The 16580-nt window shown below is 29.7% G+C and overlaps 2 protein-coding genes across 10 annotated transcripts in view; both read right to left on the bottom strand.

The window, feature by feature from the left end:
• Positions 1 to 1612: 1612 nt before the first annotated feature.
• On the bottom strand, positions 1613 to 3449 carry LOC132914274 (polyglutamine-binding protein 1). Its single transcript, XM_060973255.1, has 6 exons — positions 3215 to 3449; positions 2864 to 2973; positions 2583 to 2758; positions 2318 to 2498; positions 2069 to 2232; positions 1613 to 1965 (listed from the first exon to the last, which is right to left on the bottom strand). The coding sequence occupies exons 1-6, from the start codon at positions 3282 to 3284 to the stop codon at positions 1773 to 1775; spliced, it is 894 nt and encodes a 297-aa protein (XP_060829238.1). The 5' UTR covers positions 3285 to 3449; the 3' UTR covers positions 1613 to 1772.
• A 671-nt stretch (positions 3450 to 4120) lies between these two features.
• The window catches only part of LOC132914258 (myocyte-specific enhancer factor 2), an 80072-nt gene continuing 67612 nt past the window's right edge, over positions 4121 to 16580 (bottom strand). For all 9 annotated transcript variants that reach the window (XM_060973214.1, XM_060973223.1, XM_060973221.1 and 6 more), the window contains one exon: positions 4121 to 16231. In XM_060973214.1, the coding sequence (XP_060829197.1) occupies positions 15781 to 16231 (451 nt within the window). In that variant the 3' untranslated portion in view covers positions 4121 to 15780. The remainder of the gene's footprint in view (positions 16232 to 16580) is intronic.

Here is a 16580-nt window from a genome sequence, read left to right as displayed (position 1 = left end):
ATATCAAATACTTTGATGAGTATTTTAAATTTTAATGAAAAATAATGCAACTATTAAAACATGATCTACATCGTATGGAAAATTATTTAATATTATATATAACATCATATGTCATAATTATTTAATATTAAATAGAAGATAATAACATTGATTTATACGTACCACTATACGAACGAAATTTTTTCAAGTAATCGTATTCATCGCGTGTAAAACATCGCACATGTAGGGAAATCAGTGTTGAATGTATTTTTTAATAAATTTATTTTGCAGCACGTCTTGCAATTCATAAATTCCTTTTGCACGGTTTTTTATCTTGCGTCACACAAACTAACTGCACTATTTCGATATTTACGCACGGTGTTTGCATCTTTCTTTTTACGTTACGGGACGTTTCATTATTTAATCTTATACGTTATACATTGTAGAACTTAAAGAGAAACGTTGATAGAAAATATAATGGAGAGCAACGTGGTAAAACGTTTTCTGGAGAGAATTCGTTCTATTTCGCGTATCATCCCTTGGAAATATCGAGCTTGCTCCCCTGCATCGTTACTGACAAAGTAGGCCAAGAACAAGGTTAACACTCGCATGGCCGTCGCGGTCTTGGTCTGCTCAGAATCAGTAATGCATTTTCTTTCTGAATTTTTTAATGTATTTATGATATTATATTTATATAATTATATATTTATAATATTATAATTATAATTCGAAGCTTAATTTTGAAAATATTATGAAAATTGGAATCATAGCAAATTTAATTTGATAGTTAAAACTATTGACTTTTAATAAATTTTTTTCTTGATTTCTTGTACAAAGCTATTATTTATACAAAGAATTTGAATTATCTCAAATTTGATTACATTTTCCATAACTAAAGGTCTTGAAAATTAAAAGAAAAATTACTGTGGCATAACAATTTAAAAATTGTAACAATGTTAATTAAAAATATATTCCATTCGCGTAAATCAAGCTTTTCTAATTGAAAGCACCAGAATATCACACGAAAAATGATGATACATGAAACTGTAGCAATTGACACGATTGAATTTCATCAAGTATGCAAATTTTTCGTTTTACTATTCCAATATTGTTGATACATGTATACTACCGTCGGTATTTTACTATGTGATTATTTATTTGTGGTAATATTACTATTTTCAATAAGTGTTTTAAAACTTCAATTTTGCGATTACAATACTTATGTAATATTTAACTAACTACACTTTTACAGAAAGGCTCAATATTTAAAAAAAATGACTGACGTAAAATTGAAACTAGATATCATGGATGTTTAATAACGATAAAGAGATGCAATTAGATCAAAACTAACTTGAAAAATCTAACGTTAAAATGACTCAAAAACGAGTGATAATTTTTTCTATTTAAGAAATGTGTAAATTATTGACATCGTAAATTATACGTTAAATGAACGTTAATCATTTTTTTTCGTGCATATTACTTTGCCTGTTATTGGCTTTCAAATTAAATTTGAACACAAAAATTTTTAAAAAGTTTTTCAATAAGATATAACACTATACGTTAAATAATAATAATAATAATCTTTAAATCATAGTTATTAGAAAAAGAAGTAAATTAAAGACGTGTTAAGAAATTTAGCAAGTAAAAATGGCGAAGTATTTAATTAGTCAGTCATTTATACATAGAGATAATATAATAATAAGATTACTGACAAATTCCATAAGTCACACTATATTTACATTAGACATATATAATAAATTGCATAAGTGACTGAAAGGTATAAAAAAAGAAATTTATTCTGGTTTTTCAGGACACGATACTTTAGGTTTGTTAGACGATTCTGAATCTGTTTTGTTGGCTCTATTCGATCGCAAAACCGCGCCTGGACTAGGATATGGCCTCATTTGATAAAGTGGTCCTGAAGCAGTCGTGTCTGCTCCTGTTTTAGCTTCATTGTGTCGTGCTAAACCATCAGACCATTTTCCTCTATAAAAATCAAATAATTTGAATGTTGTGTTGTGTATATATGAAAAGTAATTTTATAATAATTACTTTATTAATATAAATTAATAAATAAAATGAAATTTACCGTGGGATATCACTGTAAGATGCTGGATCCATAGGATCTAAAGTTCTGTCTTTCTTCTCTTTGCTCTCAGATTTTTCTAATCTTTGATTTCTTTTAATATCTCCTGGTTTGTGTCTTGATCTAGTCTCTAATTTTTTATCTTTCTTTGTGTCTGGTTCGTCCACCTAGATAATTAAACAATTATTTGTGATAGTGCTAAAATATACTGGACATTAAATTTTTATTAAATTGAAGAAACTGATTACTAACTTCCATTGGCTCTTGTTCACTACCACTGTCATCACTGGACATATTGTCATCTTGATCTGCTGCTTTTAGATGTAATTCTTCTCTTAACTGAGAAGCTGGTTGAGATATTTGACATTTCGGGTGGCCCGGTGGTAGCCAAGATACCAAATCAGATGACCAGTCCCAATAATAATGTTGACCACTATTGATAAATTAAATAATTATATGAAATTTGATATAAACATATTTTCCCTAGAAATGATAAGTAGAAAAAATTGATACTAACGATCCAGGGTCATAAACAGCTTTCCAGGTTTCTGGTAAGGGGTATTTCTGTATTAATCTTATTTGCTTTTTCAAGTATTTGTCAGAAGGTTGTACATGTCCAAGACCCCATAACTCTTTGCACTTCTTTGTACATTCATGATAAATATTATACTTATTGGGACAACCACTATATCCCTAAAGTACAACGTTTATTATTTAACATTTTTGTATTATGGATATTTGCATTATTATTTATCATTACTGCATTTAGTATTTTATAATAGTTTTTGATATATTTACCATAAATTTTTGTGATATGTCAATTTGGTTAATATCATCTTTTGTACTATCATAATCTTCAGCTATTACTTCTTCATGGATTTTTTTTCTTGATTCCTTTTTTGTAGATTCTAAAAATATTATTTAATTGATACATGATATATCCTCAGCATTTTTTAAACTTGGTTATGTATGAAAATACTAAGGTTATGTTCATTCTGAATTATATTTTAATAATCTGATCTTTATAGTATTTATGAAGCATAAAGTAGTAAGATAGAAAAACAATTATTAATTAAATGATCAATTCGATATAAAATGATATTGTTGGTTATACTGTGTTTTATGTACAAATGAATAAAATTATTATACCGTGTTTTTCTGATCCAATAATAAGCCCTCTTTTAGCAAGCCGTGCAGCTAATGCAGCTGGAAGTGGCATTTTAGAATTTTAGTACTTCTTCACTTCCTTTCTTACAAGTATGCTCTTAATATGAAAATATTCACACAATTTACCAACAAAATAATTTCCTTATTCGAATCTCAAATACACGTAAATTTCAGTCAGTTGGTACCTACATAATCTCATAACATTTAACGACGAAAGCGCCAAACAAATTCCAGATAGGTATAGATATATGATATATGTATAATTTTTGAAATCCTTTTATCATTGTGAAATAATTTTTTAAATTTCAAAATTATGTTGTTTCCTATAAAATTATTCAGAAATTTTTATTTTTTTATTTTTAGTAACTAAAAGTAATCATTACCTACTGTGGGTAAGTTTAACAATTTAAATGCCTTTAATCCGTGTAAAGTTTAGAAACAAAAAAGATGTATTCATAACAAGATTTGATTTTGTAATTTTCATTACTATAGTTTTCATAATTTTATATTGCATATAATTTTTTCTATATATGTATGTAGCTTTCATGACTTCTGTTTTATAGTTTTATAGTTTTTATTACACATTATTTTACATACTTCAAATACCCTGAAGACACTGAGTATATTTTTAAATCTATAAGGAAGAAAATTTAATTGTAATTTCTAGAACTTGCCCTTAATTGTTAAAAAAAAAAAAAAATGGTTTAAATATATACAAGTATACACGCGAAACAATTATTATAAAGCTGAAAAAATATGATATGATGTGGACTATGGATTTCACACACATTGATTCAAGCGTCTTGAATAGATGAAGGGACAGAATAAGGAGAAATGGGGTAAACAAATAATTTCGAAAAAATGCTCGACTTCATAGACGACACATGGTGACAGTAATCGTTCAGAATATATTTACAAGAGCAGTACAAAGAATAACGCGATATTACACGTACATATTTGTTGATACGTATACTAACAAGTAATTGGTAAGCAGGTGAACAGTTTAATTGTTAATTGAGGCACGTGACAATAAGGCATTTCTACAGAGGACAAAATACGATCGTGCATATTTAAGATATTTCATTTTTCCACGCTTTTTCAATGTTTGTTCATTATTTAAAGCATCTTGAACTTGTTAATTATATTTGAGAACGATTTGCGACTTCTGTATATCATGTGTTCCTCTTAAAAAGCTGTCAGAGTAATATGTGCCACGTGTTGTATTAATCACGATTCTTTAAAAATTTTAAACACACGTATATCTTCTTTAAAATATGCCTTTTACTTTTTATTAAAAAATATCTTAGAAAGAATTTTATTTTCTTTTTTAAATTGACTTAATTTTTTTTTTTTTTTTTTTTTTTTTTTTTTTAGATCATACATCTCTAAATTCCAAGCTCAATAAAAAGACATTTTATGTCATAACCTGTAACAACATGACCTTGGAGTAATATTAACTAAATTTAAAATATATTAGCAATATGCATTTTATTATTAAAAGATGAAAATATATATAGCGAAAATGCTTAAGGAGACCACTGTAAGTGAAACACCTTTACATACTAATATAAATCAACAAAGATATTTTACTGATACTTCAGATCTTTTGAAGATCATGTTGCAACAGGATATTGAACTCGTTCTATAATTATGATAATTAATAGACTGCAGATATTTATGCATTTACGAGAAATTTAAACTGGAAAAATACTCAGAATGGATATAAACACAAAAATGTATACAATACTCAAAATACATGATACTTTTAACAATATTTAAAGAATGAAACAAATTTTTGTTTAGATTCTATTTTTTAGTCATATTTATGAATATTTATGAATATTGTATGAATATTTGCAGTCCAGTAATTTACAATAACCTTGAAAACACACATTATTTTTTACTAACTCTTAGTAAATTTTAGACTAATTCTTTTCAAGATTTTGTTTATATGTTTTAGAATATTAAAGGCATTAAAAAAATAATGGCAAACGAGAAACCTCTGAACGTCTGTAACGTTTGAAAATTTAGTTAACGTAACCGAGCGAAATAGAGTCGTAGAGCGGCGCTGATCTTACATGTACACGATCGTATGAATTACATTAGTGGACGTCACAATGAAAGTTGTGTTAGTACGTCGGTGCAAAAAATGCGTATCTGTGTGTTATTTATCGCTTCTCTGCGTCTCATTACACCGATTACTGATTACACAATAGTATACCACATTATGTATTCGTTTAGAATGTGTTACTGTGTATACTTGTGTATGTACGTGTTATGTGTGTGTATGCATGTGCATAGATTGTACAAACGTGGTAGAAAGATTTATCAATAGAAAATTAATTACAAGTTTGAAAGTAAAGAGTCTTGAGATCAAGAAGTGTCGAAGTTTAGATAGATTACGATGATCGAGCGACATCCAATGGGTACGGATTGTACACATGTAATATGGTGTTTCGACATTTGCGGTGCGACACTTTACACAAGGAAAATACGTGTTTTCGTTCCTATCGAGAAAACAGAAAGAGAAAGAGACAGATAATGAAGCAGAAACGCGCTTCTCACTGATAGAGAACAAAATTATTAAAAAGTTATCTAAGAATTTCGACACACGAAACAATTTGAAAAAATGAAATACCTGAAAAATATAAAAATTATAATTTTATAATTTTAACAATATCCTAGTAATATTTTGCTTCAAAAATTCTTTTGTAATTCGTTAATTTTAGACACAAAAAATTGAAGTATAGGAATAGTATTTTGTATAGACAATATGCACGTGTTCGTTTTTTGCATATGATCAGGAATATTGAACAACGAAGATGTACATATTAAGCGGAAAGAGACGTTCACGAAGTGGACAGTCATGAGATCAATGAATGAAACATGATTATGAATTAAAGAGAAGAATTTACAATGACCACAGAAACACATCACAGTGTTAGTAGTTTTGTTTATTGGATCGTGTGCGAATTTTATTCTTGGTCTTTAATTTTAAAACACGATATATACGTGTGTTTTCGTAGATGAGTTATTATAAGCTTTAAAAAATTTCAAATGTAGCAAGTTTTAATAGAAAATTCATATTTCATTCGTACACGTCCAATGGCTCAACAAAGACGCACAGTTTACACAACAATATGTGTATACACATTTTTTCTAGTCATATAATTTATGCGAATGGATTGTAATAGATGAAATATATATTTTTTACTGTGTTTTAATATATATTGTCTTCTTGAAACGAAGATACTATCTTTCTATTAACCAATTCTTTAATTTAAAAAGATTCTTAATTTTCTTAAATTTTTAAAATTTTAATTTTAAGTGTTCATTAAATCTGGAAAAATTCACAAATTAAGAAAATATAATAAATGCATATATTACATATTTTACAATCCACTAACATTGAAAAGAAGACTATGGAACAGGCAATGTTTTGTAAATACATCAATTATTTTATACATAGGAAACTAATGATGTTTTAGTCTCACACATACCTCTCGACATCATATCCGGTATCGAAGAAACTCAGATTCGAGTTTAAATTTGAATCGATTCATTTTCTATAAAATTTCCTTTCTCCTTATAACACTGAACCGTTAGAAAAATATTTGACTATGAATTATATTATATCTGTGCTTCGGTAAAAATGGCACCTTTTCTAACATAATTCTTGTGCGAAAAGATAAATCAATTGATCAAAACAATCGATTTATTTAAAAAAGATTTCACTAGAAAAAAATACAATTATCGTGTACCTATTTTATGCAAGTTCTTTGAAGGTTAGTCGAATGTTAAATACATTAATTGTATAAGATATCTAACCTTCAAAAAAAAATATTCGTAACAAAATTTGACTGTACAAATTATATCACAATTGATGAAAAATTGTTCATTTGCTACGAACAAACCATGTATAGATGTTGGTACAACACTATCCAAGCACGTGCGAATTCGATATTTTTCACTACGCAAACAGCACACTATAATTTATGAATGACCTTGGTAGTCCAACGTTCAAATTTTTCTATAATTTCCTAACACTTTATTCTATTTTTTTCTTATTCCTCTGTATTCTATATATTCAATATTTATCTACATTTAATCTAAAAGAAAAAAAAAGAGAAAAATAATTAATATATATAAATACAAAGAATCATAAAAATTTCATTAAGTCTTAAAAAATATTAAAGGATGTTAGTACTGTAATAAATCAATCTTAAACAATATTGTTCGCAAAATATATCGATATCGATATTATTATTATTTTTCTATCCTGAAATTTCGGAATTCTTTTTTTTTTCAAAATTCGGTTAACCTAACTTTCGATCGACCGATCGATTCGATTCGCACATGCTCGAGTGGCACTTAAATAAAATACTGCCAAATATAAAAACCAAGTAAAATGTATTCTATGGGAAACATCATATCATTATGCTGATACACTGAAATATAACCACAATGCGTGTTTACAATGTTTCGCGCGCGCACGTGTTCATGTCATATGTGTGTCTATACGTCTGTAGAATGTTTATGTGTATATGTGTATTTTAGTGTATTGTTATGTACGAGGAAAAATAGTTTTTGTGATGTGCATAGAGACCGTACGAAATAATCATCGATATTAATTTTCGCTAATTTCTCAAACCTAATTCGCTAATAATTATACTGACCCAGCAATAGATGATGCGGCGCGGTATGGTAGTTTGTGATCAGTAATAATAATAATAATAAAATAATAATAATAATAATAATAATAATTAATAATAATAATAATTAATAATAATACAGATATAACGATAATAATAATAGTTAATAATAATAGCAATAGCAATAATAATAATAGTGGTGATCATGGTAGTACTAGTAATAGTTATAGTAATAGCAAATAGTAATAATCGCGATGATCGATGATCGATGAAAGATGTGCCTTGACAAGGATTCACGATGATTATTATTATTATTCGTATAGGATATTGACAATAACATGTAACAACGACCGGATATGTCGAGCACCAAAGAAATACGTATAATCTAGTTATCTTTTAATCGGGCAATTGCGAGCACTTTAAAATAAGTTATCTTTTTTAGGTTGGTTCTACTGTCATCTTTATATTTTAACAATGAAAAAGGTTGAACTATTACGTTAATCGATAACAATAGATAAGAGAATCGTAATAGAGAATATCTTTATATATAATTTTATATATAATCGTAATAGAGAGTATCCTCAGAATGATGCTGGATGTTTAATAGTTTTATTATTGAACAAGTGTCTAATTGGCAATCTTAATTAAAAAAAATATAACGTTATTAAAGAAATACATCGGTCATTTAGAAAAAATGGCACAGTGACCAATTCCACAAATTAAAATGCAGAGAAAGGTGATGTTTTCACTTTTCAAATTTTAGGATTCCCTGTTACTTATATCACTTTATTGGAATAAATGAATTTGTGGAAATAAATCTTGTAACTCGCGTAATTATGAATATGAAAATTAATTATGAAATTGGTAAAAAGTGGAGTTAATGACCTTAATTCGTGAGAGGCTCGTATGTTATTAAATTAACGCTATTTTAATATTAATTTGTGAATATTAAGTATGTCTTTATCGATTTAAATTTTAGTTTTGCATATTAAAAAAAATGTTTAATTTTAAATGTATCCATTCAACGTAATTTAATTGTGATTGACTTTTTTTGTGAATGATTATCGAAATGGGGGAAATAAGAAGAAAGTGACTCGCACGTGCTCGATTTTCACGCGATAATTGCCGGTACCATTTCTATTCAGGTGTGTCCATTATTGTACCATCATCAGCGTGTGGCATTTTTTCGACGTGCATTATCAATGAACAAACAAGACGAATAAGCGTGTCCTTTGTAAAATCGTCTTGCAAATTTCACGGATATACAACGATCTAGACAACCACGTGACAGAAGTGACGAATTACAATTACGATTTTTCAATAGTTCAAGAATATTACCAGAGAAAAAGAGCACAGAGAACGAAAAAAGGTCGAACAAAAAAGAAACAAATAAGGATATGCAAAGGAAAAAAAGATGATCGAATTGTCTCTCTTTGAAAAACGGTGAGAAATGTTCACGATAAATGACACTATTATGAATTACGGGAGGGGAAAAAAAAGAAAAATAAAAAAAAAGATTACTTTCCTTTCTGTTTTCGCAGATTTATCACTGGCTACTTAAACGCACAACTCTATAATACGCCATAATATATTTTTTCTGCTTTTTCTTGTGTTTGTGTTTGTCTGTTTAATAATAATATCTATATAGCACGTTACGCGGTTACTTTTTTTAACTTCGGTATAATTACATATACAGAGTGGTTGTTATTTCTTTCTATTGTTAAACTCCTTTATACACTTCTTTCCTTTTCCTCTTTTTCTCGCTCTTTCTTCATTGTACTCTGCACTCGACGTTCAAGTGGGCCGCTCTTTTTTTTGTTTGTCAACAGTGTAACGTAAACAGATTTTTCATTCTTCACCATTTGCTTCTTTATGTATATATATATATATATCGTACAAATAACAATATATCGCTACGCAATAATATTTAAAAAGTATGTTAATAATAACCATATACGCGGATTCTGTGCGTCTCGAAACTATAGATCGATCAATCGATCGATACAAACACGAAAAACAAGAAACCCCTCCGAATCGAGGATTATCTTATATATTTATATATATTTTTCTATTTTTTTTCAGCATTTTTCCCTTTTTATTATTTATCAGACAAACAACGTTGAAAAAAAAGGGAGATCGTTATCGATTGATCGATCGGAGGGTAAGTTTCGACAATAAACACACGATCGATGGTTAACAATAAAATGGCGGTATATTCTTGAGTTTTACCTTTAAAAATGTGATGCTACGTGGCTTTACAGATATGTTCAGTATTTTTAAATTTACTTTTACATACGTATATATATATACATATATATTTTATGTATATTAGATTCACTTTTACTCTGCAGTGACAACAGTTGTGGCTAGTACATTTATACATCCTCGTATATTAATTATAGTTCAGCATCTCTTCTAACATCATTTTCTTTCTTTTTTCTGCAAATATTCGCTTCGCTTTCAAAAGTGATACTTGTGCCGTGCTTTGAGTTTTCGACCATGTTTATACATATACACACATGTCGCTTTTATATCTTTTGCTATTTAGTTCAAATCGAAGTTACAACATCGATTTCTCGGATACTCGATTCGATTTTTCGCAATCGATCCGTGACAACAAACAGTGACAACGGTCGAAAAATATAGGGAGACACTTCGAGATCGCATAGATAGAATAGAGATCTTGAATTTTCAAAATTCTTTAACTTTTTCTTCCTTTGTTATAGGTATCATTATTTTATCATTAAGAATCTTGATTTATAGTTAAGCTCGGTTGCATTACAAAATATCAACTATTTTTTTTCTATGTAGTATTTTACAAGAAACGCTACGAGAAATTTCTGTTCAATTTCTTTTCTATTTTTTTTTTCTCCTTCCCTTTATAAGTAACGAATAAATAAAATTTACTTAGGAAAAATCTTATTTCCTATTCGTCAAAGAGACGTATTTTCCAGTTTTGTAATGTTCTTCCGGAATAGATCGATCGTTCCGCGACATCTCAAACGAAAATGATCGCTTGTTAAAAATCGGTTGGTTCCCAACAGTTCACAACGATTCGCTTTCAAAGGCACAAAAGGTTAATAAATCGATTCGTTAACTAAACTCTTTTTATATATTTACAACACCTTTTTTATTATATATATTCTTTTTCTACTCTAAAAAATATCCGAGTCATTCGAATGCGTCAAATAATTTCGAATACTTTGGGGAAATTATCGAATCTCTTTAATGTTTCAACAGTCCTCCGCGACGTAACGATGGCGCCACAGTGACGAAACATTTTGGAACGAAAATTTCAAATATTTAGACATCCTCGGATATATATATATATATATTAAAAAAGAATTTTTTTCTATTCAAAATGATTAATTAATTTTTTAGAAAGCCGTCCAACATCCGACTATTCGAAATTGCACGAAATCCTCGAGTAACGAATGTTTCTTCGAAAAGACGAAGAAGAATGAGGAGTACAGGGAAATTTGTTAAAAAAAAAAAAAAAAAAATCGAAGCGAGCATCCATTTGAGTTTTGCACGTGGCCAATAAAAACACGGTTTTCGATAACGGTCTTGTCCAACAACTTTGCTCCCGTACAAAAAGGCTCTAATTCTGTTTCTCTACGTTTTTTTTTATCTTCTTTTTATGCTTTTTCTTGTTAACTCCTGTATGTCCTATAGTTTAATGCATACGACAACATTTTCTACATGATGGTCCATTTCGTTTCACAGCGTTCCAACAACTTCGATAATAGTCTCTGAGTTCTCAACTACTATATAATCGCTGACGCTTTACGTATTTGCAATCGAATATTTTTCGTTCAACCCTTGTTGTAGTCACAACCGTTTGACCAATATTGTAGAGTATAAAATTCTTCTATTTAAATTAATTTAACTGATCCAACTTAGAGGATGGTCAAATTCTCTCCAAGAATAAATTGGATAATGGTACCATTTTGTCTCTCTCTATTTATCATAATAGATTAGCAAATATTAATTATGTAACGTCATATATAATATATAACACTTAATAAATAAGTAAATAATCTTTCAACAGGGTTAGAACCGACGTAATAGTTTAACAACAGGCCCAAACAGATACATCATTTAAAATGGTACAAAACTCCATATTGATCTCTCGGTTGTGCCCCGAACAAGATATAGATACAGATCGAATTTTCTCGCGCGTATTTGTGTGTATGTGAGTGTAACTTACGCAACTTACTTCATCATCATATTAAAAATATACATTAAAATGGTACGCACAATCGCGTCGTTAACGTACACCATTTAACAAGTTCCCTACCTTAAGTGGTACCACTACGTATTTCTTATTTTTTCACGTGGGTATCTTACAATAAAATAGATCGGTAAGCAAATCGTAATCCTTGCCTTGTTACGAGACCATGAGTACCGGTGGATCAAATTAGAACGATTTCTCTCAGGCAGTCTAGCATTAGAAGTACGCCTAATAATTGCCTAGACGAGACATTAACTACGTATGCGTTGTAAAAGAATATATTACATGCTTCATGACTCTGTACAAATTGCATGAGGTCACAACTGAAGATTGAATTTTGGATTTTGTGCATTGAGCGAGAAAAAATTGAACCAGTTCACATTATTGATTTCCATAAGTTTGAGATAATGTGTACTTGGGACATCATAGATTAGCTTCTTTAGTGTATCCTCTACTTATTTGTTATATTAAGATATGAAATGAAGAAAGATCTTTACTTCGATCAAACTCTTACATTCATCTTTCTGAAATATGAAAACATATTACATAATATGTCAGTCAAAGTATTCGACTTTATCTTGCAGCGTTCTCAAACTTATGATCAATAGTTATGTCTTGTGCCAAATTTATTTGTTGAATCTTTTTGAAATCTCGAGTATCATTATTTCTATTGATTACATGTAGATATGAAAAGTTTGTGCAAATCGCTTTGTCTTATACATACAAATGAAGCACAATAATACCACTGGTTATTTAAAACACTGCCGAGAAATAATCGTACAATATCAAGTAACAGATAATATAATTCAGTAATTATATTATTCAATGTGATCCACCTGTAGCGATTTAAAAATTGGAAACAATGCAATCATATCGTAGATTATCTTTCAAGGATTTTTACTTCAGGCATGTACACTTAAGTTCAGAGAGAGAGAGAGATATATATATATATATATATATACATACATACATATATATTATATATACATATATATATATATAATATCAATTCAAATACAATAAATTTTGCGTCAATAGGAAAATGTTTAATAACTAGTGGAGACATATATATATATACTTTTTTTTAATACATTAAATCTTACTTTTTTCGTTATGAAAAATAACAATTTCTTTATACTTTTTTTTTTCTTTGATAAAAAAGTGTGTTGGCTAAGAGATTGCACTTTGTGATCATCTTAAAAATTTGTGATTAATCATTAGTGACTATACATTATATATCTTATGTTTCGCACACCGATTGTTCATACAGTCATTAGATAGTTTCTAACTGCAACGTTAGTAAAGAAACAAATTAATATCGAAGATTCATACGACTCTTCTTTCTTTACCTTCTTCAACGTACGTATAATATAATCTTCGGTTATAATATAACCGAGACTGACTTGCCAGGTTGTCGATTCGTCGACAGAACGTTGTAAAACAAAGTCTATGATTCCACTAATTTGTGTAGTACGGATAAACCTTTCTACCACTCTTTCTCTCTATTTTCTTCTTTCTTTCTCACTCTACTCAACATCGCTTTCTTTTACTATTTTTAATCCACTTTTTTGTATCTTTCAGTATGATACACACTTTTCTTTACACGTAGCTTGTCGACGAGTCACCTTATGCGAGTCACAACGTGAACAAGTCAACCTGAAGGAGGGCCACAAATGGTGCCAGGCACTATTTATTCATATATCGTTTGTGTATTCCATTAATTACGTTAATTAATTACAGTAATGTACCAAATACGACTCTTGAGAGCAGCTCGCACCAGGATACATCCTGAGATTGAGTAAAGCATAGGCTGAGACCATCCCGAAAGCGGTTTAACTTAGGAAGAAGACTTTCTGTATTTTACAATTGCAACCCTATCTTGCCAACTAATTATGGATTCGACTAACAAAGCATTTTACAAGGATGTACTATATATAATAAATATTCTCTTTCCCTATATTTCATATTTAATTTAACTGTGTTCCACTGTTATAGAAAAATCGTGTGCCATGAATATTGGATTTAAATACTGATTCAAATAAATTTGCTAATTCCCATAGATTATTATTTGGAAATAAATGCTTACAGAGGTGCAAGCTCTCGTTGTGTATGACTTAGGCGTTAAGGGTTGCAAAGTTTCTTCCTTCCATGTCACCTTTCATTTTTTTTCTTTATATCAAATGTGCAAAATACTTGTGGAAAATGTATATAACGTATGTATATATGTATACATCTGCAAGTTCGTGTGTATATACCTTTCTTTTCTGTTTGAATAATCAACACTATATTAGATGCTTATTTCACATGTAATATGCATATATCTCCTCTATTACCTCATAATAATTAATATATTAATTTTCGATCATATTTTTTTTTCTCTACTCGCAATTATTTTGAGTACAGCAGCCGATTAATTATTCAACATCTTTCTGTTTATTAGCGGACATAGACCGTTAATTAGTTCGCTAAGAAAAAAGAAAAAGAGGAGGGAGAAACTCCGCTATTTTAAAAACAAACCCAACGATTTGTTAAAAAGAAAATTAAACGATCTAAGACTCATATGATATGAAAATCTATGTGCAGATTTTCTAATAAAATGTTCGTACGACTCCATTGATCGTTTATAAAGTAAGAGTATGATTCTTTTTTCTGGAATAAAGGAAAGAGATATTGCAATTACAAAAAAAAAAGAAAAAATAAAGAAAAATTGTAAAATTAAAATTTATATACTAATCGAATATCATTATTCTCTGACTAGGCATTCAATTAAGAGAGAAATTATGTTCATTGCTCTCGGCATTCATTATGTAAAAACATCAATTAACGGATTATGCCGCGGTCTTGCCTACCTACCATCATAACGCACAAAAAAAAAAAAAAAAAAAAAAGAAACAAGTAACAAAGTACAATTATTTATAAATCTCTAAACCGTAAATTCATTAAACGTTTTCGAAAGCTCTTAGAAATTCGGTTGTCAATTCACTTATCTTCCGAAATGCTGTGCTCCCGATTCGTTTCTTAACATCAATTCTAAACGTACCGCCATTACCTTTCTTCACTCGGAATAGAATATATCTTCGCCATTAGCGACAAGTATCAAAGACACAATATGCCATGTCACGAAGAAAATGACAATGAATAAATGACATATATACAAACAACTTTCGTATTATATACATTAAAATATACATATATATATATATATATATTTTATATATAATGAACATTATATATATATGTATCCATCATATATTGTATAATATAATATATATATATATATATATGTATATATATATATATATATATATACGTGTAACGCTTCAACATTATGGCACCGTTATTTAATCGTCAAACAAACGTATTCTTTTATGTGTATGTGTATGTAAGTGTATGTGTCGTGTTACGTGTGTTTCTGGACTTTTAAAATATAAACAAATTTGTGTCCTCTCTTGTCCAGCCAAAGTCGGACTCTTCGCAAGGATTCTTCGTCTTATGCGCGCATCCAACTACAAGAAGAGAAAAAAAAAAGAACCATGGCCGAACATTGCGTATAATAATTAACGAGTCTTTGACTTCAAGTCCCGGAACTTTTCACAAAAGCACTATACGCCGTTGTACGTAGAGGTATGAAACGATCGAGCGATTAACCGTTACGATTGATATTAAGTCGCCCAGCCCTCAGTGATCCTGGAACGCTTCATCAGCGGTCCATTCTCATAGTCTGAGTTATTCCCACCGTTTCCCCCGGCGTTCGAGTGACTCGTTCGAATATCTGCCACTGTGCCGCTTCCAGGTGACGGAAGGTTCGTCGGCGTTATACTACCGGAGTGAGATGGCGGTGGATTACTGCTCGGTCTGCTCGACACAAGATTCAACGATTGTGGTCCCGGATGAGGTACATGGTGTGGAGGTGGTGCACCGGTACTAGACGAAGGTCCCACGTTCAGAGTTGTGTGATGAAGATTGCTGGTATTACTCGGCCCGCTGTTCGAGCCACTGTTGCCACCATGAGGATCTCTAGGTGGACTAATCGGTTCACTTTTTATCTTCACTGGTAATGGCGATGTGGCCGGTGGCGGTGTACTGCTCGACACTGCTAGATGGGGAAGACCACTGTAATCAAATAAAGTTGAAAATATTAGATTCGATTATGAGGATTTGAACAAGATTGATTCGTACTCTAAAGTATAACATCTCTGAAGAGAATATGCTGGCTGAAGATATAAGACCGGACCTTGACTGAAGAAAGTGTATACAATAATTAAATTGAAAAGAAACTATGGCTTGGATTAGGTTGTATCTTATGTATCTTTCTAGAATATCATTTAACAGATTTACTAACACATATTGATTATTATAAACCTTACACTAGCATCAGAGGCAAGATAAAATATGCAAAAAGCCGTTAATGTATTAAATATGAATAAATAAGCATAATATGTTTTAAAATAAGTATATATCA

Source organism: Bombus pascuorum, chromosome 14, assembly GCF_905332965.1.
Source record: "Bombus pascuorum chromosome 14, iyBomPasc1.1, whole genome shotgun sequence".
In the NCBI taxonomy this organism is placed as follows: Eukaryota; Metazoa; Arthropoda; class Insecta; order Hymenoptera; family Apidae; genus Bombus; species Bombus pascuorum.
The sequence above is the reverse complement of the archived record's forward strand: the minus strand, read 5'-3'. Positions and strand labels throughout refer to the sequence as shown.